This window comes from Narcine bancroftii, chromosome 5 (genome assembly GCF_036971445.1).
Source record: "Narcine bancroftii isolate sNarBan1 chromosome 5, sNarBan1.hap1, whole genome shotgun sequence".
NCBI classification, from domain to species: Eukaryota; Metazoa; Chordata; class Chondrichthyes; order Torpediniformes; family Narcinidae; genus Narcine; species Narcine bancroftii.
In genome coordinates, this window is record NC_091473.1 from 193,275,919 (window position 1) to 193,297,140 (window position 21,222).

The 21,222-nt window shown below is 48.6% G+C and overlaps 1 protein-coding gene across 2 annotated transcripts in view; it reads right to left on the reverse strand.

Annotated features, from left to right (window-relative positions):
• The window catches only part of LOC138764488 (thrombospondin type-1 domain-containing protein 4-like), a 75,133-nt gene that overhangs the window by 49,366 nt on the left and 4,545 nt on the right, over positions 1-21,222 (reverse strand). The window contains exons 2-3 of one of the 2 annotated variants that reach the window (XM_069940476.1): positions 4,666-4,820; positions 1,940-2,022 (exon numbers count right to left, since the gene is read on the reverse strand). In XM_069940476.1, the coding sequence (XP_069796577.1) occupies positions 1,940-1,965 (26 nt within the window). In that variant the 5' untranslated portion in view covers positions 1,966-2,022; positions 4,666-4,820. The remainder of the gene's footprint in view (positions 1-1,939; positions 2,023-4,665; positions 4,821-21,222) is intronic. The other variant, XM_069940475.1, reaches the window with a different exon arrangement.

A 21,222-nucleotide genomic window follows, 5' to 3' on the forward strand; every position in this document is an offset into this window, starting at 1 on the left:
ACATTTCATTGTCAGTAGGGAACGCCTTTTGCTCCTGGCAAAGCACGGAGTTTGAGAGCACGTTCGGGGAGGGGGTGGCTTGGGGAAGTTGGAGTGACCATCCACTGAATCAGATGAGGATGGGGGGGAAGGGGCCGCAGGTGGTCTGACAGAGGGGGTGGTAGACAGAGGGACTGGGGTTAGGGTGGGGATAAGCACTTGTTGGGCAGGTTTGAGGTGAATCGAGAGAACAGAGGTGGAGTAGGCACTGCAAGTGAGGGAATAAAGGGGGGCAGAGGGAGGGAGGAGGGGGTGGAAGGAAGAGGAGGTGGAGGGGGAAGGGGAGAGGGGAGGAGAGGAGAAGGGGAGGAGGGGGTAGGGGAGGTGGTGGAGGAAGGGTGAGGGGGAGGAGGAGGGGGAGGGAAGGAGGTGGAGGGGTAGGAGGAGGGGAAAGGGAGAGGGAGGGAGGTGGAGGGGGAGGGGAAGGAGCTGGAGGAGGAAAGAGGGGGAAGGGGAGAGGGGAGGAGGTGGAGGAGGAGAGGGGAGGGGACAGGGAGGGGAGAGGAGAGGGGAGGGGGAGGGGAAGGAGGGGGCAGGGGAGAGGGGAGAGGGGGAGGAGGTGGAGAGGGTGGGAGGAAACCGGAAAAAACCCACAGACACAGGGAGAATGTACAGACTCCCTACAGACAGTGTGGGATTCAAACCCTGGTCCCGCTCATTATGCAAACTGTGCCACCTTTTACAGAGCCAAATCATTTCTCACCTTCCATCATCCTTTTGTCTATTGGTCTGGACTCTCCCCCCACCCCCACCCGCTATTCTTCGTTCTTTCTCTTCCCAGCCTTTAATTCAGACGCCCGACTGCGTTTTGCTTACACCTTGAGAAGGGCTCAGGCCCGAAATGTTGATAATTTATCTTTACCTCCTGTGGACGCTGCGAGTTTCTTTTACGACAATCTCCGCGTCTGCAGACTTTTGTGCTTCACTCCCCCCTCTCCACCTTTCCCAGCCATGGACCTGCCTAGACATCTTTTAAATTGTCCCCGCCTCTACCAATTCCCCAGACGAGCCTCGTTCCACACACCCACCGCCCTCGGCTGAAAGATTCGCCCCTTGGATCCTCTTTAAATCCTCCCTCCTCCCATTATCTCCCAAAAGTGACGTCCTCAAGTTGCCCCAAAACTGAGGAAAAAGACTGGCCGTTCATCTTCTCCAATCCAACACCCAGAGACTAAGCCGGTCTTGCAGGGGCTAATAGGAGGTAAAGACCTGACCCCTTCTTCAAACCTGTGGACACAGCGAGACCGGCCTACATCCTGTGGATGCCGCAAGACTGGACTACATCCCTCCAGCATCCATGTGCTTTTTTAAAACTACAATCACCACGTCTGCGGAGAGCACAGTAAACAGCCCACATTTACTTACAATCCCCCCCCCCACCCCGTATGCTTTGAATGGTGGGAGGAATCCCACGCGGACACGGGGAGAGCACACCAACCCTTGACAGACTGCTGTAACCACAACACTACCCATTCAGCCCGAGACCTTATCCAACCCCCTTGAGACTTTCTAAATCTCCACAAGGACACCCCACCGGATAAGACATCCTTCCTCTTAGCCGGTGACCAGGAGCGGCGCCCAGCGAAGATCAGACTCTCCCACGCTGACAGAGTGTTTAACATTCCCAAGTAAACTGACAGTGAATTGACCTTCTACATGTTGAACATTGTGGTTTCCAATCTATAAATAAATTACATGGTCTGTTTAAGGATCATGAATGTGACCTTTTGTTTTGCATTTTGAATATAATTTTGGACCATTGTTTATTGATTGGGGGCGCAGTTCCGGTGCACGCTGGCTCAGAAATAGCCTGCTTTATCCTTGACACTCTCGCCTCTCTCTGACCTGCTGCTGAGCTGGTTCAAGTCTCTGCCACGTCTAAGTGAATTTTGACAACCACCTTATACCAGCTGGTGAAAGGTTCATTAACTCTCCCCGTGGCTAAAACAGAGGCCAGGTCTCCCATTCTCCCAGTGAGGCTGGCTGATGAGATAGGTGGGGGGGGGGAGCGGGAAGGGAGGGTGCGGTGAGGGGGTGTGTGAGGGGGAGGAGGGAGAGAGGGAGGAGAGAGGAGGGAGGGGTGAGAGAGGGGGAGGGGAGAGGGGGTGGAGGGGGTGGGAGAAAAAAAGAGAGAATGCAGGTTGGGTACAGGGATACCCTTCATTATCTGTCACCAAAAGCCATGCCTTCTGCAACTTGGCCACCAGCCTCTGGAATTTCCTCCCCACCTCCCTTCACCCCACCCTTCAAAGGCTCAGTGTTATATCTGGTTGTTGATAACACTGGACAACGAAGATTTTCCTTCCTCCTGAACATTTATGGGTGTATTTTATGGATTTTGGGCTGCCGATCATGAAAAATCGCCTTAACATTTTCCCAGGACGCACCGTTTTTAGATATAATCTATTTTTGTGATTTCCTGATATATTTTAAGTCGACTTCAATCGGAAAAAAATCTTGAATGGCAACACGTCACTGAAAATTCCTTTTCTGTGATTGCTCTTGGACTCCATCCCTGGCCGATCTCGGTGCAGTCAGTGACGGGCACGGTGAACGGATTTCCCCAGGAGATCGCGACCGTGGAAAAGCGGTATGGGGGAACTGGATCCATCAGTGCTGGCCGACTATTGGACACAGACAGGAGGGGCATCAGATGCCGAGTACAACGGCAAAACATTTTGGGGTCCGTTGAACTAACGCAAAGTGTCAGTTCCACGATGTGATTAAACCTGCTGAATTCAATAAAAGTAAATTTAACATTTCTCCAATTTCCTACGTGATGCAGCAAATTTGAAATGATCTTTGTGTTCAGGTTGAAGCCGTCAAGCATAATCACCAATTGTTTTCCAGGAAGAAAACCTTTTTTGGGGAAAAAAAATTGTTTATTCGGGGTGAAACATGAAAGTGTGCAGAGGCTGTAATTGTAGTAAAAACACAGAAATGCTGGAGGATCTCGGCTGACTCGCTGCGTCAACTGGAGGATTACTAACGTATTAACAACATTTCAGGCCTGAGCCCTTCCTCAAGGTAAGAGTTCAAAAAAAACCAGACGAATATTGTTGTCCTGATCAGTGCCTTGGGCAGGTTTGACTCATGCTGAACGCATTGCACACTCTGGTCACCGCGGTTCCCTGAACCAAAAACTGGTCTCTAAAGCAATCACACTAGCCAGTTGACTGTTGTGCTCAGTTATGTGAGATTAACAGGGAAGGAAGGCAAGGGTGTAGAGATTAGTTGGAACTAAGCAAAAGGTTTTGGATCACAAGAAAAGCCCATTGTTTCGACACTGACAGGTCATACTCTCACTCAAACCCACCTCTGAGTCACATGGTGGGTGGTTTAAGTTGCCCATTATAAATATCCCAACAGTTAGCCAGTGGGGGACAGAAATGTTAAGAGTTATACACAGGGTAAAGCTCCATCCTCAGCGACCCAGAGCGCACTCCCAGGGTCAGACCCAGAGTGAAGTTCTCTCCGCACTGTCCCATCACACACTCCTGGGGTCAGACTCAAAGTGAAGGTCCCTCCACACCGTCCCGTCACACACTTCAGGGGTGAGACCCAGAGTGAAGCTACCTCTGCAGCGTCCCATCGCACACTCCCAGGGTCAGACCCAGAGTGAAGCTCCGTCCACACCATCCCGTCACGCATTCCTGAGGTCCAACACAGAGTGAAGGTCCATCCGCAGCGTCCCAGCACACAATTCCAGGGTCAGACCCAAAGTGAAGCTCCCTCCACACTGTCACGTCGCACACTCCCGGGGTCAGAAACAAAGTGAAGCTCCCTCCACACCATCTCGTCACACACTCCCGGGGTCAGACCCAGGGTGAAGGTCAGTTCGCAGCGTCCATCACACAATCCCGTGTTCAGACACGGAGTGAAGGTCCCTCCTGAGCATCCCATCACACACTCCCGGGGTCAGACCCAGGGTGAAGGTCGCTCCGCACCGTCCCATGGCATAATCCCGGGGTCAAACCAGAGTGAAGCTCCCTCCGCACTGTCCCATCGCACACTCCCGTGGGCAGACACAGAGTGAAGCTCCTTCCGCATTGTCCCATCTCACACTCCCGTGGTCAGACACAGAGTGAAGCTCCCTCCATAACATCCCATCACACATTCCCGAGGTCAGACCCAGATTTAAGCTCCCTCTGCATCATCCCATCACACACTCCCGAGGTCAGACACAGAGTGAAGGTTGCTCCGCACGGTCCCGTTACACACTCCCAGGGTAACATACAGATTGAAGCTCCATCTGCACCGTCCCATCACACACTCCCGGGGTCAGACCCAGGGTGAAGGTCCCTCTGCAGCATCCCATAACACACTCCCAGGGTCAGACACAGAATGACTGTCTCTCCGCACTGTCCCAACTCTGGGGATCGGACACAGAGTAAACTCCCTCAACAACGTCCAAGGGACGGATCTCCACATAGTTGGATTTTTCCAGCAGGTGACAAGAAACTCAGTCAAATGGATGGTTTTTATGACAGGGGATACTGGTGGGTGTGAGATGGTGCAAGTTTGGAACCGAGGACCTTGGCAACTGAATTCACGCCTGTCTATGGTGTTGCATGGGGAGCAGAGATGGCGGGCTCTGATTTAAAACACGGAGAAAAGTCCTCTCACCTACACATCCATCGCTGTCTGTCTCTCATGTTACCGTGTCTGTCTCAGCCCGGATCCCAACTGTTAATGGGCTCCACTCCTTTCTACATGAAGAGTGGGAGCAGGGGGGTGCTTTGAGCCCCAAAACCTCACTGCGACCCACCGCTCGGTACAACCTGTGGGTGGGGGGAGGGGGGGGGGAGGAAGGAAAAATGCATTACATCAGCCTTGGTGGATTTGACTCAAGGGTTTCCCGAGGGAGGTGGGGAAGGTGTCAGCCATTTTGCACCCTTCTACCCTCCCCCCATGGACGAGAGCACCTCCGATCTGGGTCTGAGACTCTGGTGTGGAAGATCCCAGTGTGTCTCCACGCACTGGAACCCATTAGAGGGGGGTTATGGAGATGGGGGTGGAGGCCACAGAGAATGGGAGGTGAAGAATATAACGCAAGGGGTTCGATTTGGTGCATGAGGAAGACGGGAGAGATGGTGTACTGAGTGTACGGGGAGTGCGAGAGGTTGCACCCCACCCCCCCCCCCCTCGTATATCTGAAGCGGCTGCTCTATAAATTCCCATCTCCGTATCCCTGGGTCAGACCACATCGGGAGCACCGTGCACAGGTCCCGCCTCCATATCCCTGGGTCAGATCACAGTGGGAGCTCTGTGCACTTTTCCCATCTCCGTATCCCTGGGTCAGTATGTACCAGGAGCACTGTGCACGGTTCCTGTCTCTGTATCTCTGGGTCAGACCACACCGGGAGCACCGTTTACCGTTCCTGTCTCTGGAGGGAGCTAATGAGGCCTACATGGGGAACTGCCACCTCGGGTTGGGATTGCCCAACGGTGGCAGGCAATAACTTGGGAGGCGCTGACTTCCTCCCTACATTACCCTGCACCTTCCACGTGCTCCTGATGCTCTACCTGCAAGTTCTCATCCCCCGTAGCCCCCCTCCCCACTTTAGAGCTGCTGTGGGTCAGCAGCCACTGGGGATGAGGCCCTTCTTTCCAGACCCTTAACACCCCCCCCACCCCCACCGCCACCGCCATGCCACAAGGTGGCTGAGCACGTCTGTTTTGAACAGAACGGAATCCTGCCCAACGCAGACAGGCTGCTTCTCAATGTTAGCTCAGATTCCGATTTCAGATTCTACGTGACATTCCACACAGTCTTTCTCGTTGAGATTCAATGGCAGAGGTGTGTCCCAAAAGTGCTTTAAAATCGTGAATAGGGTAATGATCAGATAAGGAGGGAGTTGATTGCCAAGTAGGCAGAGCCAACCAAACTTCTGAAACAGTCCCGCACAAACACAGGGAAGAATTTAGCATGAACATGTTTCCTAGATCCTAGAGGGAATACGGAACTCAGATTTGTTGATGGAGAAGGAACACAACATCACATACAACCGAGATTCTTCTCTCTGCAGAACTACCACTTATTGGTAGTGTAAAAAAAAATGTACACACGTAAACAAATTGTGCAAAACAGAGGGGGCTGGGGGGGGAAAATCGATGAAGTGCACATCAGAGTCCGTAAATGAGTGCCTGACTGGGTTTGTCGTTGAGGAGGGGTCTGATGGCGGCCAGTCCTGAACCTGGGCGCCGAGACAACGGCACCTCCTTCCTGATGGCAGTGGCGAGAGCAGAGCGGCTGCTGGGTCCTTGATGATCGCTGCTGCTCACCGACGGCGGGGAGGTTTCTGCCCGTGGGGTCCTGAGCTGGGCCCATGAACTTTTGCAGGGCCTTATGCCTCCGTCCTTGAAGGAACAGTTTTTTTAAACCTCTGGAGCCTTGAGACACTTACCATAGGTAGTCCAGCCTTAGAAGGGCAGAGGAACGCTTCGACCTACAAATTTAGCTTTCCCTTGTTGTTCTTTTATCTATTTTACATATCTGTGGGGCTGCACCAGGCAAGATGTTCAGTGCATCTGCATATATATGACAACCAACTCTCCTTATCATCGGCCTGACCTTTCCCCGATAGACCACCGGCCAGGCTACGACATCATGAGTGCTTGAGGACGTGACCTGGTCCTCATCGAGGGGCTCGGCAGTGGGGGGGGGGGGGGGGGGGTGCGGGTCAAGAACTTCAAATTCCCTGGTGTCAACATCTCTGAAAGTCTGTCCAGGGGGTGGGGGCGGGGTGGGTGAGGCCTTGTGTCAATGCGATCGCAGAGACAGCTCGCCAGAAGCTACACTGCGCGAGGAGGATTTTTAAAAATTTTATTTTTCTCACTGTGAATCATATCAACCAAAATATGTACAAACGTTTCTCATTAAATATACACAGTGGCATTTTCTCCCCCTTTTCCCCCCCTACCTTCCCTCCCCCCTTCCCACCCCACTCCAAATCCAATAAATAATCAACATATAAAATACAATAAAACCATTAAACAATGTCATCACACAATGAAAAATAAACAAGAAAAATGTCTCATCTACTTTTACACACTGGATCAAGTAGTTTTGTCTTATCATTTATGGGGTGGAGGTCCGTGGTAGGCCCTCTCTGTTATGTTCCATGTACGGTTCCCAAATTTGTTCAAATAATGTGACTTTATTTTTTAAATTATATGTTACTTTTTCCAATGGAATACATTTATTCGTTTCCATGTACCATTGCTGTATTCTCAGGCTCTCTTCCATTTTCCAAGTTGACATTAAACATTTTTTTTTGCTACTGCTAAGGCTATCATAATGAATCTTTTTTGTGCTTTATCCAATTTGAGGCCTAATTCCTTACTTCTTATGTTACTGAGAAGAAAGATCTCTGGATTTTTTGGTATGTTATTTTTTGTGATTTTATTTAATATCTGATTTAGATCTTCCCAAAACATTTTCACTTTCTCACATGCCCAAATTGGATGCACTGTTGTTCCCATTTCCTTCTTACAACAAAAACATCTATCTGATAGTGTTGGATCCCATTCTTTTAACTTTTGGGGCGTGATATATAACCTGCGTAACCAATTATACTGTATCATGCGTAACCTTGTGTTTATTATATTCTTCATAGTTCCAGAACATAACTTTTCCCATGCTTCATTTTTTATCTTTATGTTTAAATCCTTTTCCCACTTTTGTTTAGGTTTATAGCTTATTTCATCATTTTCCTTCTCTTGCAGCTTAATGTACATGTTCGTTATAAATCTTTTAATTATCATTGTGTCTGTAATCACATACTCAAAGCTGCTTCCTTCTGGTAATCTCAGTCTGTTTCCCAATTTATCCTTTAAATAAGCTTTCAGTTGATGATATGCAAACATTGTACCATGAGCTATTCCATATTTATACTTAAACTGTTCAAATGTTAATAAATTATTTCCCAAAAAACAGTTTTCTATTCTTTTGATTCCTTTTCTCTCCCATTCTCCAAAGGAAAGGTTGCGTATTGTAAAAGGGATTAGCGGATTTTGCGTCAATAGTAATTTTGGTATTTGGTCATTTGTTTTTTCCTTTCTACATGGATCTTCTTCCATATATTGAGTAAATGATGCAATACTGGTGAGCTTTATATTGCACCAGCTTTTCATCGCACTTATAAAGTATATATTCCAGTAACTTCTCCCCTATTTTATCTAGTTCTAACTTAGTCCAGTCTGGTTTTTCCCTTGTCTGGTAAAAATCTGATAAATACCTTAATTGTGCTGCTCTATAATAATTTTTAAAGTTTGGTAACTGCAAACCACCTTGGGTGTACCTCTCTGTTAATTTATCTAACACTACCCTCGGTTTCCCCCATTCCACAAGAATTTCCTTATTATTCTCTTTAGTTCCTTAAAGAATTTCTCTGTTAAGGGAATTGGCAACAATTGAAATAACTATTTTATATTTGGGGAAACATTCATTTTAATGCAGACTACCCTCCCTATCAACGTTAGCAGTAATTCTTTCCATTGTTCTAAGTCTTCCTGCAATTTCTTTATTAGTGGCTGATAATTTAGATTGTACAAGTGGCTTAAGTTATTATCTAATCTAATACCCAGGTATCGGATTGCTTGTGTTTGCCATTTAAATGGTGATTATTTTTCTTTCTTCTTTGGCTTGGCTTCGCGGACGAAGATTTATGGAGGGGGTAAAAAGTCCACGTCAGCTGCAGGCTCGTTTGTGGCTGACAAGTCCGATGCGGGACAGGCAGACACGGTTGCAGCGGTTGCAGGGGAAAATTGGTTGGTTGGGGTTGGGTGTTGGGTTTTTCCTCCTTTGCCTTTTGTCAGTGAGGTGGGCTCTGCGGTCTTCTTCAAAGGAGGTTGCTGCCCGCCAAACTGTGAGGCGCCAAGATGCACGGTTTGAGGCGTTATCAGCCCACTGGCGGAGGTCAATGTGGCAGGCACCAAGAGATTTCTTTAGGCAGTCCTTGTACCTTTTCTTTGGTGCACCTCTGTCACGGTGGCCAGTGGAGAGCTCGCCATATAACACGATCTTGGGAAGGCGATGGTCCTCCATTCTGGAGACGTGACCCATCCAGCGCTGCTGGATCTTCAGCAGCGTGGACTCGATGCTGTCGACCTCTGCCATCTCGAGTACTTTGACGTTAGGGATGAAAGCGCTCCAATGGATGTTGAGGATGGAGCGGAGACAATGCTGGTGGAAGCATTCTAGGAGCCGTAGGTGGTGCCGGTAGAGGACCCATGATTCGGAGCCGAACAGGAGTGTGGGTATGACAACGGCTCTGTATACGCTTATCTTTGTGAGGTTTTTCAGTTGGTTGTTTTTCCAGACTCTTTTGTGTAGTCTTCCAAAGGCGCTATTTGCCTTGGCGAGTCTGTTGTCTATCTCATTGTCGATCCTTGCATCTGATGAAATGGTGCAGCCGAGATAGGTAAACTGGTTGACCGTTTTGAGTTTTGTGTGCCCGATGGAGATGTGGGGGAGCTGGTAGTCATGGTGGGGAGCTGGCTGATGGAGGACCTCAGTTTTCTTCAGGCTGACTTCCAGGCCAAACATTTTGGCAGTTTCCGCAAAGCAGGACAAAGCCCTTTCCTGCTCACGGTGTCGAAGGCTTTGGTGAGGTCAACAAAGGTGATGTAGAGTCCTTTGTTTTGTTCTCTGCACTTTTCTTGGAGCTGTCTGAGGGCAAAGACCATGTCAGTAGTTCCTCTGTTTGCACGAAAGCCGCACTGTGATTCTGGGAGAATATTCTCGGCGACACTAGGTATTATTCTATTTAGTAGAATCCTAGCGAAGATTTTGCCTGCAATGGAGAGCAGCGTGATTCCCCTGTAGTTTGAGCAGTCTGATTTCTCGCCTTTGTTTTTGTACGAAGGTCCTGAGGCAGTTTTCCTTGGTCCCAACAAAGCTTGAAAAACTCATGCAGTTTGGCATGCAGAGTTTTGCCGCCAGCCTTCCAGACCTCTGGGGGGATTCCATCCATACCTGCTGCTTTGCCACTTTTCAGTTGTTCGATTGCCTTATATGTCTCATCCAGGGTGAGAACCTCATCCAGCTCTAGCCTTAGGGGCTGTTGAGGGAGCTGGAGCAGGGCAGAATCTTGGACTGAGCGGTTGGCACTGAAAAGAGATTGGAAGTGTTCTGACCATCTGTTGAGGATGGAGATCTTGTCGCTGAGGAGGACTTTGCCGTCTGAGCTGCGCAGCGGGCTTTGGACTTGGGGTGAGGGGCCATACACAGCCTTTAGAGCCTCGTAGAAATCCCTGAAGTCGCCAATGTCCGCGCTGAGCTGGGTTCGTTTGGCGAGGCTAGTCCACCACTCATTTTGGATCTCCCGGAGTTTGCGCTGAAGATGGCTGCATGCGCGACGGAAGGCTTGTTTCTTCTCTGGACAGGACGGCTTTGTAAGGTGAGCCTGGTGGGCAGCTCGCTTCTTTGCCAGCAGCTCCTGGATTTCCTGGCTGTTTTCGTCAAACCAGTCCTTGTTTTTCCTGGAGGAGAAGCCCAGTACCTCTACAGTGGATTGCAGTATGGTAGTCTTCAACTGATCCCAGAGGGTTTCAGGGGACGGGTCCGTGAGGCGGGTTGCATCGTCGAGCTTTGCTTTGAGGTTTGCCTGGAAGTTTCCTCTCGCTTCGTCTGACTGCAGGTTTCCAAAATTGAACCTCTTTCTGGGGGCTTTATTGTTCCTGGGCTTTGGCTTGAAGTGAAGGTTGAGCTTGCAGCGAACCAGCCGGTGGTCAGTGTGTCATTCCGCGCTAGGCATGACCCTGGTGTGGAGCACATCTTGTTTGTCACTTTCTCGCACCAGGATGTAGTCCAGGAGGTGCCAGTGTTTGGATCGGAGATGCATCCAGGTAGTCTTAAGGCTATCCCTCTGCTAAAAAAGGGTGTTTGTAATGACAAGCCGCTGTTCTGCACAGAGCTCCAACAGGAGGCGCCCATTGTCGTTGCACTTGCCGACGCCGTGCTTGCCCAGGATTCCTGGCCAGGTTTCTGAGTCTTTGCCAACACGAGCGTTGAAGTCGCCCAGGATGACAACCTTGTCAGCTGTAGGGGTGCGTTGGATGAGGTTGCGCAGGTCGGTGTAGAACTTGTCCTTTTCTGCTGGTTCCGCCTGGAGGGTTGGAGCATAGACACTGATGAGGGTGATGTGACGCTTGTTTTGAAGGGGGAGTCGCATGGACATGATTCGGTCCGAGAGGCCTGTCGGAAGGTTTTCGATTTTGGAGGCAATGAAGCTCTTGACCATGAAGCCTACACCAGATAGGCGTCGTTCATCCGAAGGCTTGCCAGACCAGTAGAGTGTGTAGCCCGCGCCGCGTTCTTGGAGGCTGCCTTCATCTGCCAGGCGGACTTCACTGAGAGTGGCTATGTCGATGTCAAGTCTGAGGAGTTCATGTGCAATGAGGGCAGACCGACGTTCAGGTCGGTGGCTGTCAGCCTTGTCTAGCATGGTTCTGATGTTCCAGCATGCTAGCTTGAGTTTGTGAGCATCTTTTGAGGGGGAGGACGTGGAGGGGGAGGACGTGGAGGGGGAGGACGTGGAGGGGGAGGACGTGGAGGGGGAGGACGTGGAGGGGGAGGACGTGGAGGGGGAGGACGTGGAGGGGGAGGACGTGGAGGGGGAGGACGTGGAGGGGGAGGACGTGGAGGGGGAGGACGTGGAGGGGGAGGACGTGGAGGGGGAGGACGTGGAGGGGGAGGACGTGGAGGGGGAGGACGTGGAGGGGGAGGACGTGGAGGGGGAGGACGTGGACCTGTCCTCGGGCCTGCGCAAAGGAGCTTTTAGGTGGAGTGCAGTGCGCGCAGTACTGGCCCCACCCTTTACACCCATGGTTCGTGTGCCGTGGCCAAGCAAGCTGGGACGTGGCAGCGAGGTCCTTGGGTCGTAGGTTTTATATCGGAGTGGCCTTCTCCTATGCAGGTTTCTTACCCGGGCTGGAGGGGCCTGCCTCCCCTCCTAGGTCGGTCCATACTGCCCGGACCGGGGCCGAGGCCGCCGCAGCTCACCCTGTGCCTGGACTGGGGCCGCCGCCTCCCACTCCCTGCCCGGACCGGGGCCTCCGCCTGCCTCACTCGACCGAGGCCGGGGCCGCCGTCTCCCCCTTGCTCCTGCCCGGATCGGGGCCGCCGCCGCCGCCTACCCTTCGCCCGGACCGGGGCTGGGGCCGCTGCTGCTCTCCCTGTGCCCGGACTGTGGCCGCCGCCTCCCACTCTCTGCCCGGATCGGGGCCTCCGCCTGCCTCACTCGACCGAGGCCGGGGCCGCCGTCTCCCCCTTGCTCCTGCCCGTATCGGGGCCGCCGCCGTCTACCCTTCGCCCGGACCGGGGCCGGGGCCGCTGCTGCTCTCCCTGTGCCCGGACTGGGGCCGCCGCCTCCAACTCTCTGCCCGGATCGGGGCCTCCGCCTGCCTCACTCGACCAGCTAATTATTTTTAAATTCTGTTTAATCCGCGTTACTCATTGGCATCACTTCACTTTTATTTGCATTGATCTTCCTGTACCACAATATTTCTCCATAATCCTTCAATTTCTTATGAAATTATTTTATTGATATTTCTGGTTCTGTTAGGTATACTAAGATGTCATCTGTAAATAAGCTGATTTTATACTCCTTCTCCTTTATTTTTATCCCTTTTATTTTATTTTCTGTTCTTATCAGTTCTGCCAATGGTTCTATTGCTAAGGCGAACAATGAGGGGGATAATGGACATCCCTGTCTAGTTGACCTACTTAATTTAAATTGGCTCGATACATATCCATTTACTGTTACCTTCGCCAACGGTCCATTATATAATGCTTTAATCCAATTAATATATTTTTCTTGTAGATTGAACCTCTGAAATACTTTAAATAAATAGTTCCATTCTACTCTGTCAAAGGCTTTTTCTGCATCTAAAGCAACAGCCACTGTTGGCTTCTTATTTCCTTGAACTGGATGAATTAGATTAATAAGTTTACAGACATTATCCACTGTTCGTATTTTCTTAATCCAGTTTGATCTTGTTTTACTATTTTTGGTACACAATCGGCCAATCTGTTTGCTAATAATTTTGCTATTATCTTATAGTCTGAATTAAGTAGAGATATTGCTCTATACGATGTTGGTGTTACTGTAATTATTGCTATCTTACATGTATCTGGCAAGTTTTGTGTTTCTTCTATCTGATTTATCACTTCCAGGAGAGGAGGAATTAATAACTCTTTAAATGTTTTGTAGAATTCTATTGGAAATTCATCTTCTCCCAGTGTTTTATTGTTTGGCAGCTTTTTTAGTATATTCTGTACTTGCTCTATTTCAAATGGTTTTATCAGTTTATTTTGTTCCTCTTCTTGCAATTTCGGCAGTTCAATTTTAGCTAAAAACTCTTCTACTTTATCATCTTTCCCCTCGTTCTCAGTTTGGTATAATTGTTCATAAAATTCCTTAAAGTTCTCAATAATCTCCATTGGATTATATGTAATTTGTTTGTCCTTTTTCCTTCATGCCAATACAGTTCTTTTAGCTTGTTCTGTTTTAAGTTGCCAGGCTAATATTTTGTGTTATTTCTCCCAGTTCGTAATACTTTTGTTTTATTTTCATTATGTTCTTCTCCACCTTGTATATTTGTAATGTTTCGTATTTTATTTTTTTGTCCGCCAATTCTCTCTTTTTTGTTATATCATCCCTTTTTACTAGTTCCTTTTCTGTACTTACTATTACCCTTTCCAACTGCTCTATTTCCCAATTGTAATCCTTTTTCATCTTAGTTACATAACTTATTATCTGCCCTCTAATGAAGGTTTTCATTGCGTCCCATATAAATTTGTCTTTCACTGATCCTGTGTTTATTTCAAAATATATTTTAATTTGCCATTCAATAAACTCCCTAAATTTCTGCCTTTTAAGTAGCATGGAGTTTAACCTCCATCTATATTTTCTTGGTGGGATGTCCTCCAATTCTATTGCTAATAACAGGGGTGAATGATCATATAGTAGTCACGCTTTATACTCAGTTTTCCTAACTCTCTCTTGAATATGGGCTGACAACAAAAACATATCAATCCTTCAGTATGTTTTATGCCTACTTGAATAATATGAAAATTCCTTCTCTCTTGGGTGTTGCCTCCTCCATATATCCATAAGTTTCATTTCCTGCATTGATTTCACCATAAATTTGGCTACTTTATTCTTTTTCCTTGTCTTTTGTCGTTTTATCCAAAATTGGATCCAAATTAAGGTTAAAATTCTCTCCTATTAATATATTTCCTTGTGTGTCTACAATCTTCAAAAAAATATCCTGCATAAACTTTTGATCCTCCTCATTAGGTACATATATATTGAGCAAATTCCAAAATTCTGAATATATCTGACACTTTATCATTACATACCTCCTTGCCGGATCTATTATTTCCTCCTCTATTTTGATTGGTACATTTTTATTAATTAATATAGCTACACCTCTAGCTTTTAAATTATAGGATGCTGCCGCTACGTGCCCTACCCAGTCTCTCTTTAATTTGTTATGTTCCACTTCAGTTAGATGTGTTTCCTGCATAAATGCTATATCTATTTTTTTTTCTTTTTTCAGTAAATTTAATAGCCTCTTCCTTTTAATTTGGTTATGTATTCCATTAATATTTATAGTCATATAGTTCAATGTGGCCATCTCATACCCTGTTTACACCTCATTTCCGCTTCCACACCACTACCATCCCTCTTTTTCCCATTTTCATCTGTTTTCCCTTTTTAAACTCAATGTACGACAACACATTTAAAACATAAAATACTTCAACAATTCCCACACCCAATAATACCATAACCCCAAATGCTCCCTCCCTCTCTGAGTTGCCCCTTATCCCTTGCCAGGCAACCACAACTCCCCTTTGCATTTGGATTGCGATCCTGTTCGTAAGCGTCAACTGATTTTGCAGTAACGGTTATTCTCTCCCCCTCCCCCAACACCCCCCAGAAAACACTTTTTTCTCACATGTAACAAAGCTCTCTTTTTTCCCCCCTTACTTCCTTCCTTCCCTTCTCTTTTCCCTCTTTAGTTCTTTACATATACATTGTTTTTACATCTTTATATATATTCTTCATTCTTGTTACATCTCTTCATCTCTCCTTCTGTCCTGCAAGCATTCTGCAAATTCTTGCGTGTTCTCTGGATCCGAGAACAGTCTGTTTTGCTCCCCGGGTATAAATATTTTAAGCACAGCTGAATGTCTTAACATGAATTTATAACCTTTTTTCCATAGGATCGATTTCGCTGTATTAAACTCCTTCCTCTTCTTTAAGAGTTCAAAACTTATGTCTAGATAAAAAAAATATTTTTTGACCCTTGTATTCCAATGCTTTATTATCTTCTCTAATTTTATTCCTTGCCCGCTCCAATATATTTTCTCTTGTCGTACATCTCAAAAATTTTACTAAGATGGATCTTGGTTTTTGATGTGTCTGTGGTTTTGGAGCTAGTGTTCTGTGAGCCCTTTCTATTTCCATTCCTTCCCGCATTTCTGTCATTCCCAGGACCTTTGGGATCAATTCTTTTATAAATTTCTTCATGTCTGTACCTTCTTCACCCTCCTTCAGGCCCTCTTTTCTGAGATAATAACTCTTGTGTCTCTAATTTTTTATCACTTTCTTCCAATTTTCCTCTTAAGTCGTTTACTTCCATTTCTACAACTGTTTCCCACTCTTCCACATTCTCTATTTTCCCTATTTCTGTCATGACTAGTTCTAATCTCTGCATTTTATCTTCTGCTCTTTTCATTTTCCTTTTAATTGCACTAAATTCTAATGACAACCATTCTTTTAATGCTTTCATTTGTTCTTCAAAAAAAGCTTTATCTATATTCTGTCCATCTGTTTTACCTTCTATCTCTCTGTGAAGATCTTGGTCGTCTTCTTCCTCTTTTTCTGTGTCTGTACCTGTGTTTGTGTCTTCTTCTCTTCTTTGTATCTGTGTCTCTTCTGATTTTCCTGATGAGTTGCTTGTCTCGCTTTGTCGGGCCTCTTCATCTGTCGGGCCTCCTGCTGGTGCTCTTCTTTCCTTTCACCCAGTCAACTTTCTTTCTCACCTGGTACTTCACTCTCTCTCCTGCCGCCTTCCTCCTCCTCCAGCTGAGAGCCCTGATGTCGGGCGTCCCTCAGCTGGTTGCCCGCTCCTTGGCTGAGCCCCCCCTCCTGTTGGTGTTCTCCTTTACCTTAGTTTGCACACTGCCCATGTGCTACTCCTCACGCATGTGCAGTTGCGCACTTTTCTTTGGCTCAGAGAGCCATTTTTGTAGTCCATCAGTTGGGGGGTCGCGACTCTGCAGGACCGGCACCAACCTCGGAGATCGGGCACTCTTCAGCACCGTGGCTCCCTGTTCCTTTGTGCAGGTAAGGCCTTCTCCTTTCTTTTCAGGTGTCTTTTCTTCTTTTTTTCACCGTTGTTTTTACCTTTTCCTTCTTAGGTGCCATCTTCTTTCTCTTCTCTATAATTTTATCTTCTATTGAGGAGGTTTGTCCCCAAAAGACTCTTGCAAATTTCCACAGGTGGACTGTGGAAAGCATTCAGACCGGTTGCATCACTGCCCGGTGCGGAGAGGCTAACGCGCAGGGCAGGAAAAGGCTACAGAGAGTCGGGAACTCGGCCAGCGCCATCGTGGGCAGACTCACACCATTGAGGACATCGGCATGAGGCGGCGTCTTAAAAAAGCAGCCCCTTATCCTCAAGGACCTCCCTCACCACCCAGGACATGCCCTCTTCACTCTGCTCCCATCGGGAAGGAGGTCCAGGAGACTGAAGACAAGTGCCCAGTGCCACAAGGACAGCTCCTTCCCCTCCGCCATCAGATCCCCTCCGCCATCAGATTCTGAGCCAGAGACCCTTTCTCTTTTTTTGCACATTGCTTTAAAATGCAATATAGCAATTTTGCACCTGCCATAAGATCATCAGGAACAGGAGTCGGACATCCGGCCCGCCGAGACTGCCCCGCCATTCGATGAGATCATGGGCTCATCTCCACCCACCTGCCTTTTCCCCATATCCCTCAATTCTCCGACTACGTAAAAATCAACCCAGCCTTGCCTTAAATATATTTACTGAGGTCGCCTCCAGTGCTTCAATGTGCAGCGAATTCCTCACCCTCTGGGAAAACCAGTTCCTCCTCATCTCCATCCTAAATCTACACCCCTGAGATCTTGAGGCTATGTCCCCCTCGTTCTGGTCTCCCCCACCAATGGGAACAACTTTCCCACCTCAATCTTATCTCTGCCTTTCATCATTGTACACGTTCCTATCGGATCGCCTCTCGTTCTTTTCAATTCCAGTGAGCGCTGCTGCAAACTATGTATTTAGTGACAGTCAAATCAGATCAGAGAGTGGGACCCATTGAACTCTCGGCAGGGATTAAACAAGGCCACAGAGAGCACGAGGAAAACAACTGACACCGAGCTGCTTTCTCATTGAGATTCAATGGCGGCGGTGTGACCTAAAAGTGCTTTAAAACCATGAATAGGGTAATGATCAGATAAGCAGGGAGTTGATTGCCAAGAAGGCAGAGCCGACCATTCTTCTGCAACAGTCCCGCAAAAACACAGGGAGAAACTTAGCATGAACATGTTTCTGAGATCCCAGATTTTCAGATTCTGATTTATTATCAAGAGTTCACATCACGTACAACCCTGAGATTCTTTACCCAACGGCGAGGCCAAAATCAGTGCAAGGAACAAGAACCTGTACACAGCAAGCACGTAAACGCACTAGGCAAAGCAGAGAGAGAAAAATATTCCATACAGTGCACAAGTAAGAGTCTGCAAACGAGCTCCCCAATCGAGTTTGTCGCTGAGGGGGTCCAATGGTGGAGGGGCGGCAGCTGGCTCCTGAACCTGGTGCCGAGACACCAGCACCTCCTTCGCTGACGGCCGCAGCGAGAACAGAGTGTTGCGTTGGGAGGCGTGGATCCTCAGGGAGGGCTGCTGCTATCCAACAGCAGTGTCCCCCCCTCCCCCCAACACCGTGGGTGTTCTCGGTGGCAGGGAGGGGTTTGGCCTGCGACGTCCACAACCTTTGGCGGGGCTTTACGCTTGGGGGTATTGATGTCTTGCACTCGGTGGGGGGGGGAGGGGGGGAGGCTAGGGTGACGAGGGGACTGGGGAGGTAAGTGCAGAGGAGGCTCTTCAGCCCAGTATTGGCCCTTCAGAATCAGGTTATTGGCTTGAACATGTCACAAAATTCATTGTTTTGTGGCAACATCACAGGGCAAATATTGCTATAAATTACATAAATAAAGTGCAAAAATATAAGAGAAAGTGAAGTGGCATAATTTCATTCAAAAATCCCTCTCCCCCTCCCGAGATCGTTGTTTGAAGAGGGCACTCAAAATCATTGAGGACCCCTTCCCCACCCCGCACATGGCATCTTTCAGCTGCTCCTGTCGGGGAAGAGATACAAGATGATCAAGTCAAGTTTATTGTCATCCGATTGTACAAGTTCAACCCGATGATACAACGTTCTCTGGTCCTCGGTGTAAAATACACAGACGCACAACCAGACATAGCGCACATACAGACAAACACAACTATTTCATCTACACAAATTTATTTAAATATTGTTTCGTGAATGTTAGGGTCTCGGAGGGTGAGTGTGAGCCGTCCCTTTGGTTGTTCAGCGTTCTCACTGCCCATGGGAAGAAGCTGTTCCTCAGCCTGGTGGTGCTGGCTCTGATCCTCCTGTATCTCTTCCCCGATGGGAGCAGCCGAAAGACACTATGTGCGGGGTGGAAGGGGTCCTTGATGATTTTGCGCGCCCTCTTCAGACAACAATCCCAGTACATCACGTTGATGGGGGGGATAGTGTAAGGAGACCCCAGTCATCCACTCTGTTGCTCTTATCATACGGTGGACTGACCCTTCCGATCTATTTCTCTGCAGCGACTGTCCCCGCACTGTGATGCAGCCAGCCAGGACGCTCTGGATAGAGCTGCTGTAGAAGGTTGACGTGATGGTTGCCGGTAGCCTTGCCTGATTCAGTCTACTCAGGAAGTGTAGTCACTGTTGCGCCTTCCTGACAAGTGAGGAGATGTTGTGATAGGTCACTAGTTAAGCAAACTCCAAGGAACTTGGTTCTCTCCACTACAGAGTTGTTGATGTGTAGTGGAGGGTGGTCGTTCCTGGTCCTCCTGACACCCACGATCATCTCCTTTGTCTTGTCCACGTTGAGAGGTTGTTGCTCTCACACCACATCACGAGATTCTCCGCCTCCTCCCTGTAGAGTGACTCGTCGTTGTTGCTGACGAGGCCGACGGCCGTCATGCCGTCTGCAAACTTGACAACCCTGATGGAGCTGGCGATACAGTTGTGGGTCAGAAGCATGACCAGGAGGCACCTCCACCAGGCTAGGGAACACCTTCTTCCCACGGGCAGTGAGAATGCTGAACGACCAGAAGAACTGCTCACACTGACCCTCCGAGACCCTCATATTCACAAAACAATATTTATTTGTGTAGATGAAATATTCATCCTGCACGTGTATTGTCCGAATGTGTGTTACGTCTGGTTGTGTTTTGCACTGAGGACCGGAGAATGTTGTTTCGTCAGGTTGTATTTATACAACTGGATGGCACTAAACTTCGACGATGACAGGCGGGAAGAAGCTGGTTTTGAACCATTGGGTTTTGGCCTTCGGGCTCCTGTACCTCCTTCCCGATAGTAGCAGTGAGAAAAGGGCATGGCCTGGGGGTGGGGGGGGGGTGTTCTGGAGGACAGAGATGGCTTTATTCAGACACGGCCTCGACAGGTGCCCGTGATGGCGCGCGTTTGCCTAAATTTGGACCATCGTCTTCCTGTCCATCCATCTGCCTTCTGGCCAGTCACTGTGACAGCACACGAGCCAACCGCTTAGTGAAAATGTGGCCCCCTCGCGTCTCCCCCTACACTCTCTCATTCCAGGATCACCTACCAGAACCTATTGACAACAAATTGGGTCCCACGCTCATGAGAATAAATTCTGATTCTGAATGTTCACTGTGTCCGCCCCCCTCATGTCTTTACAAACTTCTGTCGCAGCCACTCCCAACAGGGACACCAAAGACCCCCCCCCCGGGGGGGGGGGGGGGGGGCCACAGGACATCCTAATAAAAGCCTTGTTTTCTTTTCACCTTGCATAACACATACATTTGACGCTTTTTCACGTTGACAGTAGAAGTATGGAAGAAACCAAAACTTGACTGCTTCACAGGGAAGGGGCCCCATCCACTGAGCAGAGTCCTGGGGAGGGGGGGGGGGTGTCAGGGGAGGGGCCTCTCTGCTACTGAACCCCACACAGAGAGTCAGGGAGGGATCTCTTCCACCTACCCCCACACAGGGGATTTAGGAGCAGGGAGGTTATGCTGCAACTGTACAGGTCCTGGTGAGGCCGCATCTGGAGAACTGCGTGCAGTTCTGGTATCTCCTTACCTGAGGAAGGATGGACTGGCTTTGGAGCCGGTGCAGAGGGGATTCACCAGGTTTGTTCCAGGGATGAGGGGGTTCACCTATGAGGAGAGATTGAGTCGTCTGGGTCTCCACTCGTTGGGATTTAGATGAATGAGAGGGGATCTTATAGAAATGTCTAAAATTATGAAAAGCATAGATAAGATAAAGGTAGTTAAGTTGTTTCCATTGGTGGGGGAGACCAGAACAAGGGGACATAATGTCTAGATTCAGGGGAGTAGATTTAGGACAGAGATGAGGAGGAACTGCTCCTCATCTGGGGAATCTGTGGAATTTGCTGCCTACTGAAGCAGTCGAGGCGACCTCAGTAAATATATTTAAGACAAAGTTGGGTAGATTTTTACATAGTCGGGGAATTAAGGGATATGGGGAAAAGGCAGGTGGGTGGAGGTGAGCCCATCATCAGACTAGCCACGATCTCGTTGAATGACGGAACAGGCTCGACAGGCCGAATGGCCGACTCCTGCTCTAATTTCTTATGATCTTATTGATCACGGACATGGCCTCTGCATTCTCACTCAGGGCTTCTCTCCCCACCCTGAGAGAGAATTAAACTAAACACTGCATAGGTTAGCACAGCATTGTGGGCTGAAGGGTCTGCTCCAGCTGGGAGGGCTGCCAAAGACAGTGCGGCATCCCTCGTGGCAGAGTGGCTGCTGCAGTCCAAGCCCTGCCCAGTTCCCATCAGCCAGCCCAGCCCTGCGTGTACCGTCAGGAACAGAACCCT